The sequence below is a fragment of the Melanostigma gelatinosum genome, assembly GCF_949748355.1.
Source record: "Melanostigma gelatinosum genome assembly, chromosome: 3".
Lineage (NCBI taxonomy): Eukaryota > Metazoa > Chordata > Actinopteri > Perciformes > Zoarcidae > Melanostigma > Melanostigma gelatinosum.
Window position 1 is genome coordinate 88593 of NC_136636.1, and position 20591 is coordinate 109183.

The following is a 20591-nucleotide window of genomic DNA, read 5'->3' on the forward strand; positions in this document are numbered from 1 at the left end:
ACACTTTAATTATTGATTTCTGAGTATGTACTTTGTGCTTTTATATCCTGAGGCTTTTATATCCTGAGGCAGCTCTGTGGGCTCAACTCTTCTCGACAGGGGCCTCAGCTGTCTTTTTTTTTTTTTTTTTCCGGGTTGAGAGGTCACAGCCCGTTGTCTCCTACGTGAGCGCAGTCAATCGAAAACATTATATTTCCCACAATTTAAGCTTCTGCATTTTCCAAATGCACGAGTATTATTCAACATATTGTTGGGTTCGTACGCCTCGTACCGAATGGTTTAATCTGAATACGTGATGTTACACCAATAGAAACAAATAACCGTAGCTGTGGCGCCATCATGAGGTTAGTAGGAGGTGTTTCAGCTGCAGGACAGCAGTGAAGGCCCAGGTATAAAATGCACGGCCCGCCACAGAGAGAGAGAGAGAGAGAGAGAGAGAGAGAGAGAGAGAGAGAGAGAGAGAGAGAGAGAGAGAGAGAGAGAGAGAGAGAGAGAGAGAGAAACTGAATTCCTCACCCAGAAAAGAGGTGTTCGTCAGGGTTGCAAATTAAGACTGACTTTATTCAATGTATATATAAAAGAACTTGCTGTTGAGTTGGATCAATGTGATGTTCCTGGGCTCTCCCTCCTAGATAGAGAGGTGAAGTCTCTGTTTTATGTCCCCTACTGAACCAGGACTACAGCAACAGCTGGACAGAGTAGAACAGTTCTGTCACAACTGGGCCCTGGCAGTAAATATGATGAAAACTAATGTCATGATTTTTCAAAATCGCCCCAGATGTCAGGAGAACAAACACCAGTTTATCATAAACACTGACATGATTGAACATAGTATGAGTTATAGCTACCTTGGTATAACCATAACCTGATCAGGGAGCTTCAACATGGCAGTGAATGCACCAAAAGAAAAGTTCGAAGAGCTCTAAATGTAATTAAGAGAATTTTTAAATTCCAATTAAAATCTGTCTTAATTTTTTTTGGCGCCTTTGCGCTTCAGGCCGAATGTCATCTCATCCCAATATTTAGAAAGAAGTCAGACAACTCTACGGCCAATGTCTCCAAACTGGGCACTTACACTTACATTCAGATCTAATGGATATATATGATAATATTTAATAGCACTGAATCTAAGAGGAAAAATATGTACTTTTTACACTTTTTACGATTTAAGGAGTCCCTTTAAGTCAATAAAATGCTTAGAAATAAAATATGTAATGTTTTACATATTTATACATATATATTGTCTCTTTATTTGTTATTATAGGCCCATCATCAGGTATTAAAGAGTACATATACATTTGTGTGTGTGGTCTCACCTGCAGTGTGCCACTATAGGCCCAGCATTAGGTGTTAAAAAGTACCTGTACATCTGTCACTATAGGCCCAGCATCAGGTACCTGTACATCTGTCACTATAGGCGCAGCATCAGGTACCTGTACATCTGTCACTATAAGCGCAGCATCAGGTATTAAAATGTACCTGTACATCTGTCACTATAGTCCCACCATCAGGTACCTGTACATCTGTCACTATAGTCCCAGCATCAGGTACCTGTACATCTGTCACTATAGGCGCAGCATCAGGTATTAAAAAGTACATTTACATCTGTGTGTGTGGTCTCACCTGCAGTGTGCCACTATAGGCGCAGCATCAGGTATTAAAAAGTACCTGTACATCTGTCACTATAGGCGCAGCATCAGGTACCTGTACATCTGTCACGATAGGCACAGCATCAGGTATCAAAGAGTACCTGTACATCTGTCACTATAGGCGCAGCATCAGGTATTAAAAAGTACCTGTACATCTGTCACTATAGGCCCAGCATCAGGTACCTGTATATCTGTCACTATAGGCGCAGCATCAGGTACCTGTACATCTGTCACTATCGGCGCAGCATCAGGTACCTGTACATCTGTCACTATCGGCCCAGCATCAGGTATCAAAGAGTACCTGTACATCTGTGTGTGGTCTCACCTGCAGTGTGCCACTATAGGCCCAGCATCAGGCAGGTTGAGGAACTTCACCTGCCGTATGAAGCCCAGCAGTCCGGTGGCGTAACAGGGAACGCCGTGGTCGGGCCAGCTGGTGAAATGAAACTGACGGAGTTCACGGATCTCATGATGACCCTTCTGAAAAACACACAAGGAGATAAGTTACACCTCAGTTGCATATCTTACAATGGCAACTATTCTGTGCCATTTTGTACATGATGACAAATCCATGATACTCATAAATCTTATCATGGCCCTTTAGGGAGAGAGTGACAAAGACGGTTCAGCGGTCTGATTTACAGCCGGGATTTCAGGAATCTACTTCATTCTGCCTCTTTGGCTTCAGATGGAAAATACATCGATCTCAACGATGTCAAGGAGGCACTTTGGGCCACTTCTGGGAAAGAGAGACAGGAAGACTTATCGAGGCTCATCTGACTAATTTACAGGGGAGATTTGAGGAAACCGAGGGCCACTTTGGCTCCACAAAAAAAGATTAATTTATTTGACAAATCTTATGATGGCCCTTTTGGGAAAGATTTAGAGGGGGGGCATGATTCAGTTAAGCTGCCTAAGTTACACAGATATTTATTTAAAAGTCATACAGAAAGGAATTTGAAGACATCACAAATATGTAAAGACATCAGAAAGCCTCAAAATACGTTTCCTTCAAACTCAAATTAAATAGAAATAACGGAATGTGGTTCAATAAAAAATCAAGTTTGTAGAACTCTATGATTTTATGTCACATCAAAAGAGACTTATTTCAACAGTAAGGCAACTGTTAGGTGGAGAGAAAACTTTTTTAAGAACAAGTTAATAAATAAAAAAATAAACACGAGAGAGACATTTCGGAGCGTTGTGGACATCCACAACTGCTTTCCTGTCTCACTGCAGGGATGTTATAGAAAAGACTAATGACATCTGATGCTGGAAAGATTACCTTCAGTTCAGTCGTACATTCACAATAACACACTGTTGGGGTCTGACCATATGGCTTCAACATGTGCTGTGAACAAAGAGAATCAGGCCTTCCCTTTTTCAAGCAAAGGTTTCATCCTGATTTGTAGTTTGATGAGAGCAAACCTCCTCTGAAGGAATTTCACACTAGGGTGTGAATTTCCCCCCCCAAAAAACTATGGTTCCTGAAGTCACCTGAATGCACCGCTGCAATCTCATTGGCCGAAGGCCAAGAGACCCCAGGACCCCTGTGGTTCAACCACTGTCCAACAAAACTGCCTGCAGATCACACCTCCTTGCTTTTTCCACCAATCCCTCCGGGGTAGCAGGAGGCACGCAAACGCTCTCTTCGCCCTGGGACCCGTCCTTGGACATATGAAGACAACAGCCTCCTACCTCCAGCACGACGCTGGTAACCGAAGGCCACGAGGGAGCCGCGGCCCTCAAACCCTTAAACCCTCATCAAACCCTGTCAGGTCACAAAGCCATTGAAGTTTGAGACTGTTTGGAACAAGTGCAGCTGAGTTACGTCAGCTTTTTTCATGGGGAATCACATAAAGTAGCCGCCCGCTACGGCTAAACGATGAGGTCAAATGTAAAGCTTTTAATAACTTTTAATCACAACGCTCTTGACATGGTACTAGCAAAATTTAAAGTGGATCTGATAAAGTCTATAGGAGGAGTTCGTTAAAGTATAGCGACAAGAAATAGGCCGAAATCGATGGAAAAATAACACATAAATCAAAATTCCAGACTTCCGGTTGGGTTTAGAGCATGGTCTCAAGAGACTTATATTTAAGTCTCCATAAGATACATCTGCCTACCAACTTTCATACATGTAGCTGACACGTAGCGCTGGGGCTGCTCTTTTGAAATATTGTGGGGGGCGCTATAGAGGCAATTTAAAACGGACATGCCAAAAAACCATATACACACCGTAGGCTCAGCTACGGGAGACACGTCAACAAGAGACTAGTGGAGCCAGAGCCGGGGATCGAACCGCCGATCCTCTGATTGAAGGATGGCCCTGCTATCCACAGTCGACCTCTTTAGTCACAGAGGTACAGTACAAATATGGATTCCATGTTAAGATAGAGGACCATGACCCTCTAGGACTCCTCTAGGACCCCCTAACAATGTTAGTGTGTTCTGACAACTGGAGACCTGTCAACTGGCCCTCAGCAGCCTGAAGGCTGAAAGCTTTTACTTCTAGTTCCCTATTCTGAGTTCTGACCTGCATCTCTTGCTCAGGATGTAGGAATATCCACCATTTTTGACAGCTCCAGGATTCAGCATTATATATGCATGACCCTTTGTTCTGCTTCCAGATGTTTATGCATCTGCTTTAATAATTCAAATCAATCAATTCCATTAACTGTTCTAAACTAAACAGGGCTTAAATGGAGGGAGACGCGTCCTTCTCAGTTCAGTTCACTCTCTTAGAATAGAAGTGGGATGAGTAGCAGTATTAAAGCTCCCATTCTGGCTCAAGGGTGATGTGAATTCTTTGTTTTGGAATATTCTTTATGGAAACCTGAGGAGCAGCGATGAGATGAGAAGGAGAGAGACAGGGGAGAGGTCACAGAATGAGTGTGAGGAAGGATGAAGAGATGACTGTGACAAAGAAAAGGGAGGAGAGAAACAGACGGTGATCCGACAACTCAACTTCCCATTGATGCTCCACAGATGGAGCCTGGAATGTACGCCTGGTTGGTACTAATGAGACCAACCACCTCGCCTCTGCACACAGCCTCTACAAGCACAACACAAACCTGTTCTCTCCTTTGTGAGGACTGTAAATGAAGCTGTCAGCACATTACAGAATGTGGTGAATCAGTGTTTGTGACTCACACACCGTTATACCAGCCGACGACAGGAGAAAGACGGAGACGCTCTGGACTTTGAACTGAATTCCTTTTGTTACAGTCACAGTTTCTGCTTGTTACAGATAAGGTATTTTAAACTATACTTCCATCTTTACAGGGAAAACCACGTATTGGGCCCATCCAACTCCCCTCCCTGTGTGGATTGTTGTGGTCTTCATACGTCCTGGTTCACGATTACATGGATTACATTATATCTGATTTTGTGGGTTATCTATGAATTACAGTGCATTAATTAGCTAAGAACGCTGTATGAGAACTGTAGCCGTGTGCTTGTTGACGCTGCGTTGAGGCGTTAGACGTAAATGCATTTACAGCTTTTGGTTTTAAAAATAAGAGGGAGACATATATCCTCTCCGGTTCTATTACAGGTCCTCATGCACCTTGTTTCAGATAATATACAATGTTTGAGTGGTAACGATATCTAACGTACAGCTATGAACCTCTCTGAGTACCTTTTAGAGAGCTTCAGGGACGTATAGTGTTTGATCGTTCTTCTCTTAAATATATGGTGACTGAGTGTGTGAGGTTTTCAGCATCTTCCTCAAGAAGAAGAAGAATGAATGTGATGGTGACATGAAGTAGCTGGAGAGAAGAAGAATGAAATCATTGTTTAATAAAAAGCAGTGGTTTTGGTCTGACGCCTGCTACTCAGAGGGACACCTAACCTGTCTGGAGGTCTGCTCGTCCAGTCCAGTCCTGCACAAGTCCTTTCTCTTTCTCAAAACCTCATCCAAACCAATGGACGAGAGCTGTGATTGAAGAAGGTTCACAGATTTATGGGAAATAATACAGATGTTATCCCCATGAGTGTGGTTGGTCCACTCAAGGTAGACGAAGACATGGAGTCCCTGTTTTTAACCACATCCTTGTGTGACCGCAGTCAGAGGCTGACGGGGGTTTCAGCATTTTAAACAGACTTCAGGGTCGGTTCCTCCATGTTCACATCTCTCCAACCATCTGTCCTCTCTGTAGATGTGTGTACACTGCTGAGTCCTGTACAGTTTGATCTCCGCTGAGGAACCCAGTTGTTTGGTTTCTCCAGATCTGAGAAGACCAGATTACTCTTCTCTGTTTTGGATGCAGTCCATCGAGTGAACTGAGCCCTGTAAATACTGAGAAACTGTATTTAGTACAGATTCTTCAAAAGTGTCCTTACACTGCAGCTACATATGAAACTACAGGGCTGTGTTTTGTGCTCGGGGCCAGTAGTTTGTTCTTATTCCACCTGTGTTCAGATTTAACAAAGAGCCCAAACAGGAAGACCAGATCTGGATCCTCATTTGATTCAAGGCTCTTTCCTATTTAACCTTGGATCATCGTCAGTGGACTAACCCCTGGTGGGGTGAAGTTCAGGAAGTCCTTTGTTTTCATGTGGATTATATGATTCATATGCTCTGAGAAACTAACTGTCAAGTCAAACAGGGGTTTTTATTTTATGTAAATAGAAACAATATAAATAACTGAAAGGAATTTAAACTAATGGCAAATAAAATAATAAATGAAGCCGTCAGTAAAGTGACTGATACTGACTGTGTGAGCGTTCGGAGGGAAAGCAGGGCGGAACCAATCTGCCTGGAGGTATATATAACCAGAGACGCAGTAACACACGGTGTCGCAGAAAATACGGTCCAGAAATTGGACAAGCAAGTACCGTCGAGATCCGAGATCGTATAGTGTGGAGATCTGCGGACGTCACTGCATGACTGACGAGTCGGAAAGGTCTGGAGAGGCAGCTGGTTTTTTACCTGAGTGAACTGAACTGAGTGAACAGAGAAGAACTAACAGTGCTAAGCTAAAAGGCTAGAGGTGCTAAGCTAACTGAGCTAAGCTAACTGAACTAAGTGGCTAACTGAACTAAGTGGCTAATGGAACTAAGTGAGCTGAACTGAACCTACCAAAAATAAAAGTAGGAAAAAGAAAAAGTTGTTTGATTTTTGAGTGGAATCCAGTTGGGACCCTTCAGGTGGACTCGATCCTTTTCAAGTGGGGAAAATGCAGATGTTAAGAACTTAACTTAACAGTAAAAAACGGATAACTTGACACGAACGATGGATGGACTGTATTCATGAAGCGTCTTTCTAACTTACCTGATGAGGGGCATTACAATTTGCTTCTCATTCGGATTCACACTCAAACACCAACGGCTGAGCGGTACTGGTCTGCTCATCAGGAGCAACTTGATGTTACCATCCACATAGTTTATACAGTAAGCTTTAAAATAGTATCTACTCGCTCTCTCTCTCTCTCTCTCTCTAACCTTTCATTAAGATGCTCTTATCATTATTCTCTGCAATTAAAGCTTTTGAACTGAGGAACAGAACCTGTATACGCTCTCTGTACTGCTTTCTCTTTGTTTCTCACACACACACACACACACATGAGTGTGCACGCACTTGCATGCACACTCACACACATTATGTATTAATAAGTGTGTGTGTGTCTGGTGTGTGTTTGTACGAATTAATGCATACTAAAAAATGACAGGCATTTCAAAGTCAGCTTTCCTTTGAATTTTAGAGTAGCTGTGCACACATACGCACACACACACACACACACTCACACACCCAGAGGTGGTAGGGATTAATGGCTCGCTAAACGAGCTGACAGCGAGGACTTGAAGACTCGTTTTCATAAGCTGCTTTTGTGAAAGGGGGAAGGAAATATGGAGATCGGGATGAAAGAGAGGGGGAAAGATAGAAAATACCCGACAGCAAGATTCTAGTTCATACATGTGTATCATGTTTCATACATATTTACATAAATATTTAGTTCACCTGTACCACTCTCGACAGTTGATGCATTTTTAATAAAAATAAAGTTATGCAAATAAGTCAAATGAAATGACTTACGAAAAACAAAGAAAGAAAAGTAGAAAGTTAAACAGAGAAACAATAAAAATAACACAGAGAAGAAGAGCAGCAAGAAGAAGAGGTAACCCCCCCCCCCCCCCCCGTAAAAACAAAGATTTTATACCAGAGCCCTATTTTTCTTATTGTGGAGCGTCTTTCTGCTATTTCTCATGTGCACAGTCCTGAAGAATGTTTGTTCTCTCCTCTAAAATCCTTGTGCTTGTGATCCTCCTCTTCAACGGTGAGAATCAAACCAGCAGCTGGAACCCTTCAGTCACACAGTGGCTGTAATGTAATCCAGGTTTTAGGGTTAGAAAAAGGGAAGCCATGAGTCACTTGTTTACCTTTTGGACGGTGAATGTTCTTATGACGTATTCAGCCAGCGGTTCAGTTTCTATCAGGGTCACCTTGATGTCTCCATAAACCTCAGTCTCATCTGGCCAGTAACGCACACACTTCACCTGCAAAATACAATTTACATTCATACTGTGTATTTAAAAGAGTATTACATGCCAGTCATTATCACCTAATGAGCATTGACAGTGGAGCGGAGGTCCAGATGATCACCATCATACAGTGAATAAGATCAAGCTTTCTTCTCCTGCACAGTAAACTAATACTTAACAGATGTGAAATGAGTGGATAACATCATCAAGTCATGTTTGAACTTAAAGAAAACTTTAAGTTTCAGTATTGTGGAGCCAGATCCGATAATACCTCTGTTACTCCACTAAACATCTGGATGCAGATGGTTGGAGTCATGAAAACCATCACCTGGCTTTGATACAATGTTTTCCTGCATCGCCACCTACAGCGTTTGATTGAAGTTCACACTTGGTTTACAGTTTCACAATTGTTTTTGGCTGCCTCTGGAAGAAGATGATCATGGCTGAAAAATCTGTCTTCTAGAGGACCGACAAAGCATCTTCTATCACTAATACAGTTCTTAAAGGTGAGCGAAAGTTCCCGCAGAGGTGAGGGTCAGGAATATAACCTGATTAACACCGAGGTACTCAATGAATACATCGTTTTCTCCAGTTACCTGTGTAACCTGGTTAATCCAGCTCACCTGGTGACTTCAGAGCATGTAGTTTAAAACAAGTACTTCAGTTCCCTAAACTAAACTCATTGGGTCAGGATGGAAACAAAGGTACTTCTGGGGAATGACCACAGTATAAATTAACAAAATCAATTCAGAAACTTCTTTACTGTGCAATTCAAATTGTTTTTAGCAAATCTGGCACAATATACAGCTTGACTATTTCATGATTGAATTGTTTGATTCTGATTGTAGATGTAATGTAGATCATATGGAATACAATAACACTTGGTACCATGTATTAATTCATTCTGTATCCTCATGCATCTAAAGATATTTGGCCTCTTGATCAAACACACACACACACAATCTTGGACGATAAACTCACCCTGCCCACCTCCACCAGGTTGGTAACCATGACAATAGAGGCCGAGTTTTCCTGCCAGACCATCCTCCAGAAATCCCTCACTGTCTCTTGCATGGGCCCTGACACACACACCCACACACACACACACACACACATTATATATATACACACACTGTTATGCACAAAGCACATGCACTCTGTGTATGTATTCATGAACACACTGTCATTCCAGTACATTCTCACTCCCAACTCATCAACTAGCACAGCTTGGTCAGTGGCTCTCTGTGACGTGCTACATATCCCTCTGTAATGCTCTCTGTAACGCTCTCTGTAACGCTCAATGTATCCCTATGTGCCGCTTTATGTGTTCCTATGTAACGCTCTACGTATCCCTCTGTGATGCTCTGTGTTCATATGTCACACTCTATGTATCCCTATGTAACGCTCTACGTATCCCTCTGTGACGCTCTATGTATCCCTCTGTGATGCTCTATGTATCCCTCTGTAACGCTCTATCTATTCCTATGTCACACTCTACGTATCCCTCTGTGACGCTTTATGTATTCCTATGTCACACGCTATGTATCCCTCTGTGACGCTCTATGTATTCCGATGTCACGCTCTATCTATCCCTCTGTGACGCTCTATGTATTCCTATGACACACTCTACGTATCCCTCTGTGACGCTCTACATATCCCTCTGTGACGCTTTATGTATTCCTATGTCACGCTCTACGTATCCCTCTGTGACGCTTTATGTATTCGTATGTAACTGTCTATGTATCCCTCTGTAATGCTCTATGTATCGCTCTGTAACGCTCTATGTATTCCTATGTAACGCTCTACGTATCCCTCTGTGACACTTTATGTATTCCTCTGTCACGCTCTACGTATCCCTGTGTGACGCTTTATGTATTCGTATGTAACGGTCTACGTATCCCTCTGTAATGCTCTATGTATCGCTCTGTAATGCTCTATGTATTCCTATGTAACGCTCTACGTATCCCTCTGTGATGCTTTATGTATTCCTATGTCACGCTCTACGTATCCCTCTGTGACGCTTTATGTATTCCTATGTCACGCTCTACATATCCCTCTGTAACGCTCTCTGTATTCCTATGTAACGGTCTACGTATCCCTCTGTGACGCTCTATGTATCCCTCTGTAGCGCTCTATGCATCCCTCTGTAACGCTATACGTATCCCTCTGTGATGCTCGACGCATCCCTCTGTGACGCTTTATGTATTCCTATGTCACGCTCTACGTATCCCTCTGTAACGCTCTATGTATTCCTATGTAACGGTCTATGTATCCCTCTGTGACGCTCTACGTATCCCTCTGTGACGCTCTATGCATCCATCTGTAATGCTCTATGCAAACCTCTGTAACGCTCTCCGTATCCCTCTGTGACGCTTTATGTATTCCTATGTAACGCCATACATATACTCTGTGACGCTCTACGTATCCCTCTGTGACGCTCTATGTATCTCTCTGTAACACTATGTATTCCTATGTAATGCTCTACGTATCCCTGTGTGACGCTTTATGTATTCATATGTCACGCTCTATGTATCCCTCTGTGACACTCTATGTATCTCTCTGTAACACTCTATGTATTCCTATGGCACGCTCTATGTATCCCTCTGTGATGCTCTATGTATTCCTATGTAATTCTCTACGTATCCCTCTGTGATGCTCTATGTATCTCTCTGTAACACTATGTATTCCTATGTTACGCTCTACGTATCCCTCTGTAATGCTATATGTATTCCTATGTAATGCTCTACGTATCCCTCTGTGACGCTCTATGTATCTCTCTGTAACACTCTATGTATTCTTATGGCACGCTCTACGTATATCTATGTGACGCTCTATGTGTCGCTCTGTAACACTATGTATACCTCTGTAATGCTCTACGTATCCCTCTGTGACGCTCTATGTATTCCTATGTCACGCTCTATGTATCCCTCTGTGACGCTCTATGTATTCCTATGTATCCCTCTGTGACGCTCTATGTATTCCTATGTCATGCTCTATGTATCCCTCTGTGACGCTCTATGTATTCCTATGTATCCATCTGTGATGCTCTATGTATCCCTCTGTAATGCTCTATGTATCCCTCTGTAACGCTATATGCATCCCTCTGTAACGCTCTATGTATTCCTATGTATCCCTCTGTAACGCTATATGCATCCCTCTGTAATGCTCTATGTATCCCTCTGTAACGCTATATGCATCCCTCTGTGACGCTCTATGTATTCCTATGTATCCCTCTGTGACGCTCTATGTATTCCTATGTCATGCTCTATGTATCCCTCTGTGACGCTCTATGTATTCCTATGTATCCCTCTGTGATGCTCTATGTATCCCTCTGTAACGCTCTATGTATTCCTATGTAACGGTCTATGTATCCCTCTGTGACGCTCTACGTAACTCTCTGTAATGCTCTATGTATCCCTCTGTAACGCTATATGCATCCCTCTGTAACGCTCTATGCACACCTCTGTAACGCTATATGTATCCCTCTGTGACGCTCTATGTATCTCTCTGTAACACTATGTATTCCTATGTAACGCTCTACCCCTGTGTGACTCTTTATGTATTCCTATGTCACGCTCTATGTATCCCTCTGTGACGCTCTTTGTGTCTCTCTGTAACACTATACATATCCCTCTGTGACGCTCTATGTATTCCTATGTATCCCTCTGTAATGCTCTATGTATCCCTCTGTGACACTATGTATCTCTCTGTGACGCTCTATGTATTCCTATGTCACGCTCTATGTATTCATATGTCACGCTCTACGTATATCTCTGTAACGCTCTATGTATTCCTATGTAACGCTCTACGTATCCCTCTGTGATGCTGTATGTATCTGTCTGTGACGCGCTACGTATCCCTCTGTGACGCTCTATGTATTCCTATGTATCCCTCTGTGACGCTCTATGTATTCCTATGTAACGCTCTACGTATCCCTCTGTGACGCTCTATGTATCTCTCTGTAACACTATGTATTCCTATGTAACGCTCTACGTATCCCTCTGTGTCGCTCTGTGTGAGATACGCAGTGTGAGTTTCAACTCGTTACATGCATAGTGTCGAACAGGAAGTTAAGTTTAGGTAATGAAAAGTGGGTTGACATCAACTTAACAGACTCATGAGTCTTGTGACAAACCAATGACTAAAGAGTTAATGAGTCACGTGACTGACCAATAACTAAAGAGTCAATGAGTCTTGTGACTATCCAATAACTAATGAGTTAACTAACCTGAGTCAGCTCTGAGTGTCTCACGATGACGTGGATGTGTTTCATTGCAGTGAGTTCATACAGACACAAAACTAAAGGTGCATCTGTGTGATGGAATCAGACTTCGAGAGCCGCTGACCCACCGTCCATATGTGATGAGTTGGATGTGAGAACATGTTCATTCCAACATCATGTTAAAATACGTCAGCACTGACCGCACAGACGTACACAAACACACCACACATGAACAGGGAGGCCCACATGCATGTGCACACACACGAGCACTCACACACTATCAATCCCAGATCGTGGTTCGGAGGTTTCAGGTAATGGGGTCTTAAATTTGTGAAGAGGATTTTATACTGCGATTTAGATGTAGGAGGTTGTTGTAATAGCCTTCCAGCCCAAAAGGACGACATTTACCAGGTGGCTGCTACACACACACACAAACACAGACACACACACACACACACACATTAGTATCTGCACAAAAGTAGAATCACACACAGTGTTCTCACACACACTCCTCATGCCAGTTGACTTACCTTGTGTGGCGATGTAATGTCTGGGTCTATGGTAACCCTGTGAGACAGAGAAAAAGTCAGTTAAGGGTCTTTGTACTCTAATTACAATTGTCATTTTTGTCATATGGATTGACTATGTTGTAATTCTAATATATTGTTCATTCTCTGCATATGACATCTATAGTACTTCTCTCCATCCTGAGAGAGGGATCCCTCCTCTGTTGCTCTCCCTGAGGTTTCTTCCTTTTCTTTCCCTGTTTAAGGTTCTTTTGGGGGAGATTTTCAGATTGTACAGATTGTAGAGCCCTCTGAAGCACATTTGTGATTCGGGATATTGGGCTATACATATCAATTTATTTAAATTGACTCCATCTATAAGTTTCTCCTCTTCCTCCTCCTCTCCCCAGTTTCCTTCTCCCATCCTTTATTCACTTTGTCCCATCTCCCTCTCCAGCCCCTCCACTCTTTTAAGAATCATAAATCAAGGTCATTTTCCGAATCAGCATCAAATTAAATAATAGAGCGGATCTTAGTTGTCTAACAACGGGGCAGATAAAAAGAGAAGACTCCAACAAATGATTATCCCCTCCATCCCTGTAAACCTCTCTTCTCCAAAAAACCTCCCTCTGAGACATTTAACCTTGAGGTGAAAACACCTATCACTTTGTTCTTGTCTGTAAGACCATGCTATAAGTATGCCCTTATCTTCACTGAAGGGATGTATGTTTTCCGTTTGATTATTTATTTTTTTTCTGAAGAAAATAAGCATGATGTACCAAATTCATTAAGACTATAGTTACAACAGTCAGCTGTGAGTGAGAGATTAAATTGACTGCAGCGCATCATTCAGTCTGCTGAGAGGGTGATTGGCTGTAATCTACCGTCCCTCCACGACTGGCTTGTCTCCAGGACCCTGAGGCGGGCACGAAAGATTGTAGGCGACCCCTCTCTTTACAAAGACCAATTACAGTTGTAGACCTCCAAAGAGAGATTTTCAAACATCACAACATTTTGGGAAAGAGGAAATGTTTTCAGTTTTTCACCTACTTAAAGGTAGAGTAGAGTTTACTATATATATATATATATATATATGGTTAGAGTAGGGTTGAAGCATGCAGTTGTGATGGTCAGGGTTAGGTGCTGGCATCACAAGTGAACAACACTAAAGAACAAATCTGTGTGTGTGTGTGTGTGTGTACTCACGTCAATATAATTAGCGTTGATGTAGTCAGAGTGGGGGTCTCCGTCCAGCAGCTGCAGTCGGACTCTTGTGTGATCGTCTGTGGGGTCAGATAGCACAAAATACAACAGGCCTAAAGTTACATTTACTCACAGATCGGAGCAGCTAACTGACTGGATGGGGAACCAACTAGGCCCAAAGTTAGGTGGCCGTCTGAACCAGAAATATGACAGCACTTGTTGTTTGTTAAAATTCCTTAAATGAAGCATGTATACCTACCTAGCCATCTGTAGTCATGCACATCATGAATCATGAAAATCCTCTGTCAACGGCAAATAAAAGCATGTCACTTTGAAATATGATAAAGCTTTGTTCTCATTCCTCTTTTCAGTTGTTCTCTTTGTACTCGGTTTATGTAACTGCTACATAAAATATATCATTATACATTGTAAATGTAATTACAAAAAAATTGTTATTTTACATGTATCTATACAATGAGCATTACATCTCCTCCGCGAATCGCCACCTGAACGTGGTGGAGGAGTTTGAGTGGCTCAGTGATCCTGGGAGCTATGTTGTCTGGGGCAGTAGCCCCTGGTAGGGTCTCCCAAGGCAAACAGGTCTCAGGGGAGAGCCCAGACAAAGGGCGGTTATAAATGACCCTGATGAAAAGCAGCCCACTGTCTTCAGCCACTACGCCCGGACCAGGGAAACGGGGGCACCCTCCCGAAGCCAGACCCAGGAGGGAAGCTCGTCAGCGAGCATCTGGTAGCTGGGCCTTCGCCCATGGGGCCCGGTTGGGCTCAGCCCAAAGAAACAACATGGACCCTGTTGACCCACCACCCGCAGGGACAAGCATCGGGGTCGGGTGCAATGCAGACCAGGCGGCGGGCCGGGGGCCTGGGCGAGCCGATCGCCAGCAGCATAGACTAGCTCTAGGGACGTGGGATATCACCTCGCTAGCGGGAAAAGAGCCGGAGCTGGTGCAGGAGGTGGAGCGATACCAGCTAGATATAGTTGGACTCACCTCCACACACAGCGCTGGCTCTGGACCCAAGCTCCTGGAGAGGGGTTGGACTTTGTCCTTTTCTGGAGTTGCCCAGGGTGAGAGGTGCCGGGTGGGAGTGGGGAAACTCACGAGCCCCCGGCTGAGCGCCGCTGTGTTGGAGTTCTCCCCGGAGAACGAGAGGGTCGCCTCCATGTGACTACGCGTTGCGGGGAGCAAGGCTCTGACTGTTGTTTGTGCTTACGCACCAAGCAGAAGTTCAGAGTATACGGCCTTCTTGGAGTCGGTGGGAGGGGTCCCGGAAAGGGCGGCGCCTGCCGACTCCATAGTTCTCCTGGGGGACTTCAACGCTCTGTCGAGATCCCTGTCTGACCCGTTGTGTGTTAACCTCTGTTTCCCCTGATCTCCTCTCCTCATGTGTTCTGTCATTCCCCTGTTTGTTATTGTGTGCCATGTGCTCTGTGTTTTTCCTCTGCCTCCAGATACCTCCCATGGCCACACCCCTGATTGGTGCACAGCTGCGGACACTCCAGGCGATTACCTCCTGCAAGCTGACACACCAGATCCTTATCCCACTAATCATCCTCCTGGCTATACAACAACCCTGGTCTTGCAGTCCTGGACCGCTTCAACCCTGATATGAGGGGCCTTTCCACTTCTCTCTGCCCAGGAAGGGGAGATTGGGCTGAGATGGTAAGAGGTAGTGGTCTGCAAATACTGTATGTGTGTGTGTGTGTGTCTGTATTATTTTAATTAAAGTAATCTACGTGTACACATGTCTTTGAACCAAAGGAAGTAAAATATTGAAACATAAACCAACCTCAAAACACAACCCAATGATGTGGAGTGAAAATCAAACATGAACTCAATCCAGCTCCTCAACATGAAGGAGAACTCATGATCTGCTAAATGACACATCAACAGATTGAGAAGAACAAAAAATGCTCACAGGAGCAACTTGAAAGTGCTGAACAAAATGTTTCACCCCTTTCTCCCCTCCTTCCCTCTCAGCTCCTGCTCTCCTTTCCTCCTTCTCCAGTCTCCACTAAGCATGGATTGAGTCTGTCACAGATATAGTTAATCAGTTAACTCCCTCTGGAGCTCAACTCACTCACGGCAACTCGCTGCTGTCAGCGCAGCTCCAGGCATCATGGCGTTTAATAGCATGTATGATTGAGTGTAATTGTGTGTGTGTGTGTGTGTGTGTCTGTGAGAGAGAAATTGAGTAGTGTGTAAGTGTGTTAAAGTGTGCATTCTTGACTTGCTCATATTTTCTGGGAAATCTTTAAGATGTGTGTTTTAATGTTCAAGTGATGTGTGCAGGTTCCAGTGTCAGCTACTATGTGATTGTGTGTGTGTGTTGCAGTGTGTAATAGCCTATTAAGAGCAGAGCTCCCTGCAGCTGATGTGTCAAACACACACACACACACTCGCACCTCAGCGAGCTGTTTCCAGCTGTTTGACAGAAGTGTAGAGAAAAAGAGATGAAGGAGAGAAACGATCATGAAGCACAGTTTGACCTCGAGTTCTGTTCGTCATTTTAAAGTTCGATCAAACAACCAATGAATCAACGATACAGACGTTCACTAAGTGACACACTCATGAATCAGGAAATCACAGAGCTCTCATGTCTCTGTATGATAAAGAAGAAAAGTCCTACAGCTTTGAATCTTTGAACAGAATTCTAAGCTTCTAACCAATTACATATTATTCAGTTTAAATGTTCCTGAGTTTGAGGAAAGAAAGCGTTCAGCTCCTGAAACAGTAAAGTGTGAGTCTGTAGATCTGAGGAAGGTTATTCTTGGTAAAAGTTCAGAGGGGCTGAAGGTAATCTACACTCTTTACAGTTAAATGACTTCATTATATTAAAATAGCATGTGTGTATGTGAGAAATATATTCTCTTCAGTAAAGAAACCAGTTTATTGTCCACCAAAACAATCAGTATGAAGAAATCAAAGGTTCGATTTCAGAGAAAATAAACTTAATTTGAGTCTTAATTAACCTCATCTTTAAAATGTCCCAGACAGAATGAAACAAAGCTGAGTTCATTTTAAACTCGTCGTCAAACTCGTCTTCAAACTCCTCTTCAAACTCGTCTTTAAACTCCTCTTCAAACTCGTCTTTAAACTCCTCTTCAAACTCGTCTTTAAACTCCTCTTCAAACTCGTCTTTAAACTCCTTCAAACTCGTCTTCAAACACGTCTTTAAACTAGTCTTTAAACTCCTTTTCAAACTCGTCTTCAAACTCCTCTTCAAACTCGTCTTCACACTCATCTTCAAGCTCGTCTTCAAACTCCTCTTCAAACTCCTCTTCAAACTCCTCTTCAAACTCCTCTTCAAACTCGTCTTTAAACTCGTCTTCACACTCGTCTTCAAACTCCTCTTCAAACTCGTCTTTAAACTCCTCTTCAAACACGTCTTTAAACTCCTCTTCAAACTCGTCTTTAAACTCCTCTTCAAACTTGTCTTCAAACTCCTCTCCAAACTCGTCTTCAAACTCGTCTTTAAACTCCTTTTCAAACTCGTCTTCAAACTCGTCTTTAAACTCCTTTTCAAACTCGTCTTCAAACTTGTCTTTAAACTCCTTTTCAAACTCATCTTCAAACTCGTCTTTAAACTCCTCTTCAAACTCCTCTTCACACTCGTCTTTAAACTCCTCTACAAACTCGTCTTCAAACTCGACTTTAAACTCGTCTTTAAACTCCTTTTCAAACTCGTCTTCGAACTCCTCTTCGAACTCGTCTTTAAACTCGTCTTCACACTCGTCTTCAAACTCCTCTTCAAACTCGTCTTCAAACTCCTCTTCAAACTCGTCGTCAAACACGTCTTTAAACTCCTCTTCAAACACGTCTTTAAACTCCTCTTCAAACACGTCTTTAAACTCCTCTTCAAACTCGTCTTTAAACTCCTCTTCAAACTCGTCTTTAAACTCCTCTTCAAACTCGTCGTCAAACACGTCTTTAAACTCCTCTTCAAACACGTCTTTAAACTCCTCTTCAAACTTGTCTTCAAACTCCTCTCCAAACTCGTCTTCAAACTCATCTTCAAACTCCTCTTCACACTCGTCTTTAAACTCCTCTACAAACTCGTCTTCAAACTCGTCTTCAAACTCGACTTTAAACTCATCTTTAAACTCCTTTTCGAACTCGTCTTCGAACTCGTCTTCGAACTCGTCTTCGAACTCCTCTTCGAACTCGTCTTTAAACTCGTCTTCACACTCGTCTTCAAACTCCTCTTCAAACTCGTCTTTAAACTCCTCTTCAAACACGTCTTTAAACTCCTCTTCAAACTCGTCTTCAAACTCCTCTTCAAATTCGTCTTTAAACTCCTCTTCAAACTCATCTTTAAACTCCTCTTCAAACTCGTCTTTAAACTCCTCTTCAAACTCGTCTTTAAACTCCTCTTCACACTCGTCTTTAAACTCGTCTTCGAACTCCTCTTCGAACTCGTCTTTAAACTCGTCTTTAAACTCGTCTTCACACTCGTCTTCAAACTCCTCTTCAAGCTCCTCTTCACACTCGTCTTTAAACTCCTCTTCAAACTCGTCTTCAAACTCCTCTTCAAACTCTTCTTCAAACTCGTCTTTAAACGCCTCTTCAAACTCGTCTTTAAACTCGTCTTCAAACTCCTCTTCAAAGACGTCTTTAAACTCCTCTTCAAACATGTCTTTAAACTCCTCTTCAAACTCGTCTTCAAACTCGTCTTTAAACTCCTCTTCAAACTCGTCTTCAAACTCGTCTTCACACTCTTCAAACTCGTCTTTAAACTCCTCTTTAAACTCCTCTTCAAACTCGTCTTCAAACTCCTCTTCAAACACGTCTTTAAACTCGTCTTCACACTCTTCAAACTCGTCTTCAAACTCGTCTTTAAACTCCTCTACAAACTTGTCTTTAAACTCGTCTTCACACTCTTCAAACTCGTCTTTAAACTCCTCTACAAACTTGTCTTTAAACTCGTCTTCACACTCTTCAAACTCGTCTTTAAACTCGTCTTTAAACTCCTCTTCAAACTCGTCTTCAAACTCCTCTTCAAACACGTCTTTAAACTCCTCTTCAAACTCGTCTTCAAACTCGTCTTTAAACTCCTTTTCAAACTCCTCTTCACACTTGTCTTTGAACTCCTCTTCAGACATTGTCTTTGTTTTCATTAAATACAGTTCATGGAATCATTTCAGATTAAACTCAAACGTTTTGTTGTTTCTAAACGGTGAAAAATGTTGAAAATGGGAAAGTGAAAGTGACCCACACATCTCATCTTTCCTAAATGAAAACACATCAATGTGGTACACACCACACAGACACACACACACACTGACACCAATGTGTTGTGTAGGAGTGTAAATGAAGACCTATATGACAACAAGCATATGACCATACACACTTCAACACACCACCTCCTCTTCACCTTAGTGCTCCTTCATCACACACACACACCCTCATTATGCACACGTGTGAATGCTCACCAGTGAATCTGTTTATTTTATTTAAATATAAATGAACTGCTGGCAGAGAAGGAGAAGAAACAACAAGTGAGGAGGAGGAGAGAAGGATAGGAGGAGAGAAGGAGAGAAGGAGAGGAGGTTTAAGGAGAGGTTTGATGAGAGAAGGAGAGGAGGTTTGAGGACAGGAGGAGAGGAGATGAGGAGAGGGGGAGATGTCATTTGCTCCTCTTCTTCTGTCACACGTGAACCTTCCTGCTGCTTTTCTCCCTTTTCTTCTTCTACTGCTTTGGATGTTCAGAAAACTAAGAAGTAAAAAAGACGGACTGCTGGAAACAGAGTGAAGAATATCCTGATGTTTCACTTCTATTCTGTTAAGTGGAGAATAATGAACATGAATGAATCAGAGACTTGTTGGTGACATATGTGTCTAAGAGACTATTGATCCTCTTTGTGTTCTGAGCTTGTTCTGAGGTCTTTGCTCTTTGTGTCGTTAACCTTAAGTATGTATATGTATGTACTATATATGTATATATGTATATTTGTATATATATACATATATATATATATATATATACGTATATATATATGTGTATATATATACGTATATATATATATATATACGTATATATATATATATATATATATGTATATATATATATATATATACGTACATATATATATGTATATATATATGTACGTATATATATATATGTATATATATATATATGTATATATATATATATGTATATATATGTATATGTATATATACATATGTATATGTATATATATGTATATGTATATATACATATATATACATATACATATATATACATATATATATATATTAGGGGTGTATATGTATATATACATATGTATGTATATGTATGTATATATACATATACATATATATACATATATATATATATATATTAGGGGTGTAACAATACACGTATTCATATTGAACCGTTCGGTACGAGGCTCACGGTTCGGTACGCATGACGAACCGAACAATACGTTTGAATAAAAAATAAAAATAATTTAAAAAAAATTTAAACCTTTATTTAACCAGGTACAAGATGTAAGTAACAATACAAGATGTA

At 42.0% G+C, this 20591-nt stretch overlaps 1 protein-coding gene across 1 annotated transcript in view; it reads right to left on the bottom strand.

Moving 5' to 3' along the window:
• The window catches only part of ptprt (protein tyrosine phosphatase receptor type T), a gene marked incomplete at its 5' end in the record, with an annotated part of 300839 nt that overhangs the window by 22648 nt on the left and 257600 nt on the right, over positions 1-20591 (bottom strand). Inside the window, 5 exons of the mRNA XM_079265832.1 lie at positions 1975-2129; positions 8031-8147; positions 9114-9211; positions 12885-12921; positions 14067-14143. Coding sequence (XP_079121958.1) covers positions 1975-2129; positions 8031-8147; positions 9114-9211; positions 12885-12921; positions 14067-14143 — 484 coding nt within the window. The remainder of the gene's footprint in view (positions 1-1974; positions 2130-8030; positions 8148-9113; positions 9212-12884; positions 12922-14066; positions 14144-20591) is intronic.